Below are 8,199 nucleotides of genomic sequence, written 5' to 3'. Positions count from 1 at the left end.
AAATTTAATTTCAATTTAGATGACCATAAGTATATATAAGTCAGTGGCTTATTTTTAGTATCAGCTTCCTATAAATAAAACTTTGATATCAGTTGGCCAATATCTATTATATATAAACCTTCTGTGTATAATTTTAGACCTACTAGTAGATAAATAAAAGTAAAAAGTATATTCTTTTCAAAAGCACAATATTCCTCTTTCTACTGTATATTATATATGTATTATCTAGTTATACTAGAATTTTAAAAACATAGGTATTCTAATATAACTTTACTAGAAAAGGTGACTGTGGAATTATTGCAAATTCTCTACCCATTTCACTCATTAACATCTTAGGGTGAAATAGAAATATATGCTTACCAGTCACAAGTTCTCCTTGAAGCAAATATTCTAATAACAATCAATAATAACAAGGGCAAAGGGGAAAACTGGGAAAATTAACGTGGAAACCTATTAATCGTTCCTTTATAATAAAGTAGGTAGTTGGAGTTTTATTTTAGTGGTGTTTTAATTTCAGTTTTGGTGAGGAGAAAAGAAGAAAACGTCAGAAAGCTACTCCAAAGAAAACAGTGCCCTTTTGTCTTTGTTGCTCATTCCTGTGCTGCTGCATTTTCAAAGAACTTGCTGTAGACATAAAAGGAAGCATTGAGTAGTTTAAATTGCATTTGAGAAAGAAAATTTACATACACTATAAGAAGGTATATCAACTTCTGAAAAACCTGAAGAGTTAAATTCTGATTTGGTTAGAAGTGCTTAAAAGTGAAAATTTTAAATAAACATCTGAAATTTCCCATAAATTAAAATCTGTAACACTGTAAGTACCAAAAGAAATTATGTACAATTATTTCATCCCAATCACTGCCTTTTGAGTTTAATTACAAAAGCATTTAAATAAATCCCTGTGGAAAGCTAATTTGAAAGTAAACATGCTTTAAAACTTAAATATACATCTTGTATGAGTCCCACAACAGGATCAAGATCACTATTAAAATAAAGCCTGGGGCACATTATGATGCCTAAGATTGGTGGGTGGATTTTAATTGACTTGAAGACTGTCATAGTTCTATTATCATAAAACCTGTAACGCATTTCCAGCATGGAGGACCCATCTGTGCCCACCATCCATCTGTTTAGACGTGATTGGCAAAGTGGTAGGGAACTCGCAGTGGTTGCCTCTGCCTGAAAGGAATGAACCACAGGATCTTCCAACGAGTGCCAAAAACTTCTGAGAAGGTCTGCTGCCATGGCTTTCGAGGCCTCGATCTACAGAAGACAGCATTATTAGTGAAAGACAGCACTCCCATGGTGCACTTCAGTCAGCTAAAACAATACAGGTTGGCTGGGGATCCATTACTGGACTCTGATGAATTGTGTCCCAGCATCACAAATACAGCTTTTCTTTCATATGGCATGCAGCTGAGTTTTAACTCTGGATAGCAGATATTGTATCTGTGTCGTCAATCAACCTAGGGCAACTTTTGAAGGGGAGGAGAATCTCAAGCTTAACAGAATGTGTGTCAACAACACAGTAGCAAATCTCTTTTGATGTACTTTCAGGACAAATAATTTAACTTACTTTAGTTAGACAAGGAATAAGAATGATCAGTACTTATTTTGTTTGAAAACTATCATGGCTAGAAGACCCCACTGTAAGGATGGGGTATGCTTCTCTAGTTCAGGCCTAGACAAGGAGCCAATAAAAAGTCATCATTGTATTTCCACTACATGCACATATTTCTGAAATATGTCCCGTTGTTTCCATTTTTAAATAATATTATACACTTCACTTTTATACTTACATTTCATCACAACAGTTTGACATCTTTTCAATAGATGTTGTATCCTATTAAAAATTTAAAAAAATTATGTTCAGATGTAAGAAAGTTATTGAGTCTATATCTAGTTTATGTTATTTATAATCCAATTCAGAGAATATTCTAAAGCTTTAAACAGTTTATGTGAGTACTAAGAATTATTAGTTATGTACATACATTGTTATAATTCCCTTAAAAAACAGAACACTATATTATACAATACAAAATTATTCAAATACAAAACCTTACAAAAACTGTGGAAGTATCGCTTCATTAAAATGTATCTTTTTATTACGCATGCTTTCCTGACGATTCTTTTAAAAGTCTAGTGTCTATTTTCAATTCAACTGTAAGTAAATATGCATTAAATACCAAAATGACATATGAAAGACGCTAATGAACAGAAAACTGCCAAGAGAGTGCTCCTGATTCCAGATTTCTCTGAACAACAAAATTAACCAGGCAATCTATGAATCTGCCCTATCATAACATCTGCTGCTCTAAAAACTAAAGTGAAATGATTAGTAGTCTTTTGCAATAGAAAATCACTCTTTTCATGATAATACAATTTCTTAACAATATGTTTTTTATCAGCTTCTGACAATAATACATAAGAAAAACAATTCAATAAACAGAAAACAGCTTCTAAACATGCTGTTTTAATTTGAGTTAACAGAAGATCCATCATTACATTTACAAACTGTTATGATAAATATTATCCAGAAATTCAAGACAAATTATACAATCTTATTTTTAAATATACATTTATGTTTTAAATATACTTTTAAGCAATACAAAAGAATATATTCTTTCAAGTGTACAAAAGTTAGAGAAGTTTTCCTCTCCCTGCCCCTTTAAGTTACATTTTATATCTTGCTCACGTAGGTCGGAGTATACTATATTAGACATTAGTATGCATGCAACTACTTGTGTTTGCAACTCAAATCCCAAGAACATACTTGGCTGTAGTTTTTTCCAATGATGCTAACGAACAGCACCTTTACTTTAAAAAACTCTTTAGAGATGTTACATGAATGGTTCATAATATTAAATGCTTACCATGAATAGCTAAATAACTAATAGTTATGCTACATAAGGGAAAACGAATCTATTTTTAGGTAACTAGTAACCAGTAACAGAATTTCATTTACAGATTTTCCAGGAATTTGTAAAGAAATTATAAATTAGCTACGTGTTCTTTATATATTAATTCTTCTATCATGCTGTGAAAATTCATGGTATCCAATGAGAATCTATTTACAATTAATTTTTCTCAGCTCTGTTGCATAACTTCCTCAAAACAATGTTTTAAGTTTATGAAAACAGAGTGTACAAACATATGAAAACATTGATGAGAACTTGAGCTTTAGACTCCACATCTGTAAAGGAAGTGAATCAAGGCAATTAACAGCTGTGCAAGAGTACAAATATATATAAATTTTGTTTTGATATGTTATGGTTTTTTATATATTTTACTATTCAAGATAAGAAAGGCAATTGCAAGGTTAGATCACTATCATCAGCTAATACTATACACACGTGTGCCTGTGCGCTCGTGCGCGCGTGAACACACTCAAACAGGAGTCAAGAAGTGCTATCAGGAAAAGTGTATGAATTGCCTAAAACCATAGTCACGCGTAACACTTAAGAACTGAAAAATATCCATGATAAGAAAGGCAATTGCAAGGTTAGACTACTATCACCAGCTTATTAAGGGAAATTTTTACTCTGTAGAAATTCACAACTTGCTTATAACTTTGAAGAATTATTTGTGGTATTAAAAGAATCAACTTTAAAGATGTCAGAATTATATTTCATAAGGAAAAAGCTTTTATTTTCAAGTGTTTTGACACCTTTCTAGAATCTGAGAAATAACTTGAGTACTACCTATTAAATCATCATAAACAGATGGATATTCTTTTAAAGGATATGATGTTTACCATCATTTCTGAACAGAATTTGTGAGGCTGGCCAAAATGGCTTTTTTTCCCCTCTAGAAATGGCAAATGTTCATCATCTCTCTGAAACTCAGCTATCCAGAATACTGTTATAAGAAAAAAGCAGAATTTGTATTTGAGCATCCAAACATGTCATCAAATTTTTGTCCTGGCACTTATACATACAACACACTCAGAACAACACAAGTTAACACGTTATTACATTCACAAGCAGGACGAGAACAGCTAACTAAAAAAGGAGAGAGGTCGTTACTGCCAGGAATACTAAAAACCATAAGCTATTCCCAAGTACCAAACTAGGTTTAGTATACTTTTGCTTTGTACTTAAAAGCATAAAAATAGGGAGCTTTTAAAAGAATACACCAAAAATGTTTAAATGTTTTGGTGCAGATAATTCCATTCGCTATGAAAGACTGAACACTATTAGTGCCCATCAAGAAAGAACCAACTGCTACTCTCAGGAGTAATAATAAAATGTGTAAGTTCTTAGTTATATGTAAAACTTAGCTCTTTAGAAAAATATATTCTCCCAGGAATAAGAAACAAGATTTTAGGCCAGCCATGGTAGCTCATGCCTGTTACCCTTGCATTCTGGGAGGTTGAGGTGGGTAGATTTCTTGAGCTCAGGAGTTTGAGACCAGCCTGAGCAAGAACAAGACCCTAACTCTACTAAAAATAGAAAAAATACTAGCCGGGTGTTGTGGCAGGCACCTATAGTCTCAGCTACTAGAGAGGCTGAGGCAAAAGGATCACTTGAGCCCAAGAGTTTGAGGGTCCTATGAGCTATGATATGACATCAGGGCACTTGACACAGGGTAATAATAGTGAGACTCTGTTTCAAAAAAAAAAGAAAAAAGAAAGAAAGAAACGAATTTTTACTGTGAGTTGTCTATAATTAGGATATCTTATTTCTAAAGAAACATCTATGCCTTGATTATGGTCTAACAATCAAAATAGCTAAGACTTCCACTAGTCTGCATAACAAGGTATATGAGAATGCTTCCTTATTTAAAAACTGTAAGATTTTGTAAGTATAAATTAAAAACAGTAAAACTTACAGAAATATAGGTCTTATCTATTTTATGAGCTAATCTTTTCATCTCTCCTGGTGGCTGATCTTACCCTAAGAAATTATCTTTCAGGTTCAGGCTAAAAAATGTTCAACTACTTAAAATATAAACTATATTCTAGCTAATGATATTTTTTTTGATGGAAGGGGAGAGGGGAAGTTCCTAAGAGAAAAGGAGAGAAAAGTCTTCATCAGCTTGATGTTTAAAATATGAGTGGGAGGATAAAAAGCAAGAACTTTTCACCAAAAGTTTCCTGTTAACAGCTGAGAACCCAGTCTTGGCAGAGACAGCCTGATGACACAATCCATCTAACTCATTCTGCTTTGGGCTTGTCCTCACCAAGCAACATTTTGCCACATATGTTGTCACATGGGAGAAAGAATGTGCTAAGAGTCCTTCAGCACACCTGACAATCATGCATGAGAGAATAAACAATCAATCTTTTATGATGATCTCCAATCAGTCTAGAAGTAAAAGACACTGCATCTAGGCCAGATTAACTCTGGAAACAGTTTCAAAGGAGTTACTAGACCTGTCAAACTGAAGATCTGATGAAGGTAAGAACATTCTACTAGACTCCTCAAAGACAGTTCAAACTAACTTCAGTGACCACCTACACTCTTTAGTCTTAGTACAAATCCTTTGAATGCTTCTAGCTGAGCTGCACACATAGCTACCTAATTCAATGACTCTGTTAATTTAATCTGTAGTTTAAAACACTATTCACTACAAAAATCCACTCGAAATGGATTAAAGGCTTAAATGTAAGACATCTATAAAACTACTAGGGGAAAACAAAGGAAAATGCTTGATGACATTGTACTGGGCAAAGCTTTTTGGATAAGACATCAAAAGCAAAGGTAACAAAAGCAAAAACAGATAAACGGATTTTTTTTTTTTTTTTTTTTTTTTGCAGTTGTTGGCCGGGGCTGGGTTTGAACCTGCCACCTCCGGCATATGGGGCGGGCGCCCTACTCCTTTGAGGCATAGGCGCCACCTGATAAATGGAATTTTATCAAACCAAAAGCTTCTACACACGAAGGAAACAATCAACAAAGAGACAACCTATAGGAGATAATATTTGCAAATTATATATTTAACAAAGGGTTAATATCCAGAACACATGGGGAACTTAAACAACAGCAAGAAAACAAATCATCCAATTTAAAAAATGAACGAAGATCTTAACAGACATAGACATTTACTCCAAAGAAGACATATAATTGGCCAACAGGTATATAAGAAATATGCCACACCATTCATTACTAAAGAAATGCAAATCAAAACCATGATGAAATATCATCTCATTCTAGTTAGAATGGCTATTATCAAAAAGACAAAAGATAAGTGCCGGCAAGGATGTGGAGAAAAGGGGACCCTTATTGTGGGTAGAAATATAAATTAATACACCCATTATGTAAAACAGTATTAAAAACAGAACTACTATATGATCCAGAAGTCCCAGTGTTTGGTGTATGGTTTGCTCTCTATATCCACAGCTTCTGTATCTGTGGATTTAACGAACCATGAATAGAAAATATTTAAGAAAAAAATTAAGATTTATACAAATAAAAAAAAAATGTAGTATAACAACGAATTACACAGAGTAGCCATAAAGTTCATGTGCAATTTAAAATAGTATGTGATTTAAAACTGCACATGGACTTTATGGCCATCTGTATAATATTTATATATGTGGTTTTCGGTATAGTAAGTAATCTAGAGGTGATTAAAGTATGCAGCAGGGTATATCTAGGTTATATGCAAATACTATGCCATTTTATATAAGAGAAATTAGTATCATCGGATTTTAATAGCTGTAGCGGGTCCAGAAATGAATCCTTTGTGGATACTGAGGGACAAACTACATATCCGAAGGAAATGAAATCATAAGTATGTCATACTCCCATGTGTACTGCGGCACTATTCACAATAGCTAAGATACAGAATCAGCAGCCTAAGTGTCCAGATGAAAAGACTAAGGAAATGTGGAGTGTAGATATGTCTATAGTAGAATACTGTCCAACCATACACCAGAATTAAATCCTGTCATTTGCAATAACATGGATGAATCTGGAGGGCACTGTGTTATACGAAATAAGTCAGACGCAGACAAATACCAAATGTTCTCACTTATATGGGGAATCTAAAAATGTTGATCTCATAATAGTAGTGAATTGAATAGCAGTTACCAGAGATGGGAGGAGGTAGTGAAGAGTGGAGGATGAGAAGAGGTTGGGTACAAAGTTACAGTTAGAAAGGAAGAATAAATCTTAGCAGCCTATTGCACAGCAGGGTGATTATAGTCAACAATAAGGTACTGTATACTTCAAAGTAGCTAGAAAAGTAGATTCTGAATATTCCTACCACAAAGAAAGGTTAAAGGGTTGTAGGTATGGATATGCTAATTACCCTGAATTGATCACTGCACACTGTATACATGTATCAAAGTATCACACTGTACTCCAGAGACAGGGACAATTATTGCGTGTTAATTAAAGATAAACACAATTTATAACATACTAATCAAGAAAGGTTTTCACAGTTAGAGATTATGAACCTGTTTTATCCCTTACCAATTTCTACTAATTCTAAGAAAGAATTTCATTTGACTTGTTAGCATCTATGATAAGTATATGAACAGCCGCTCATTTAACTTTGAATTTAAATTTTTTCCATAGTACCCAGCAGCATACCTTATACAAAATGGGTATACATATTATATATTTGCAGCACTGAACTAACTTGGTGTGGACAGAAACAATATGAGTCTTCATTTTCAGGTATGTAGGGGTGTTTTCTGTTTTTTTGTTTGTTTGTTCATTTTGCAATCCAATGAGAAAAATGTCCTGTTAATCCTCATTTGAGGTCCCAATTCTCCACATTTGAAGTGAAATATTTTTTATCCATTTCCAACAGAAAGCCAGCTATCTATTTTATTAGTGATCTAAACATCTAAATCATAGAAACATCTAATCAACCATGGAACAAAAGTGAGAAAGCAGCAGGTCTTAAACTTGGAGTTGCTGAAAAATCTCTTTCCAAAATACTTCTCACATTTTTCTTCACCAAGCCACCCTCGCTATATAACCTAAACAAAATTTTAATACTCTATACCTCAACTTGCAGATAATAATGCTTTCTTCATGGAATTTCGTTGACATATATTGTGTTAATGTATGCTAATTGCCGTAAAAACTACTCAAAAAATGATAATCCTAGTTTTCACTGGTAGTAAAAAAAGATATAGAAGAGATAGCACATATCTATATGCTATATCTATATGTCTCTATATGGATATCTATAGCTATATGCTATATCTATATGTCTCTATATGGATATCTATATCTATATGCT

General features: G+C 33.3%; 1 protein-coding gene across 2 annotated transcripts in view; it reads right to left on the bottom strand.

Moving 5' to 3' along the window:
- Positions 1 to 844: 844 nt before the first annotated feature.
- ZDHHC21 (zinc finger DHHC-type containing 21) overlaps positions 845 to 8,199 on the bottom strand; it is a 57,222-nt gene continuing 49,867 nt past the window's right edge. For both annotated transcript variants that reach the window (XM_012813453.2, XM_023508855.1), the window contains exons 7-8: positions 1,800 to 1,843; positions 845 to 1,263 (exon numbers count right to left, since the gene is read on the bottom strand). In XM_012813453.2, the coding sequence (XP_012668907.1) occupies positions 1,131 to 1,263; positions 1,800 to 1,843 (177 nt within the window). In that variant the 3' untranslated portion in view covers positions 845 to 1,130. The remainder of the gene's footprint in view (positions 1,264 to 1,799; positions 1,844 to 8,199) is intronic.

The sequence above is a fragment of the Otolemur garnettii genome, unplaced genomic scaffold (genome assembly GCF_000181295.1).
Source record: "Otolemur garnettii isolate 467f Iridium unplaced genomic scaffold, OtoGar3 scaffold00006, whole genome shotgun sequence".
Classification (NCBI taxonomy): Eukaryota; Metazoa; Chordata; class Mammalia; order Primates; family Galagidae; genus Otolemur; species Otolemur garnettii.
The sequence above is the reverse complement of the archived record's forward strand: the minus strand, read 5'-3'. Positions and strand labels throughout refer to the sequence as shown.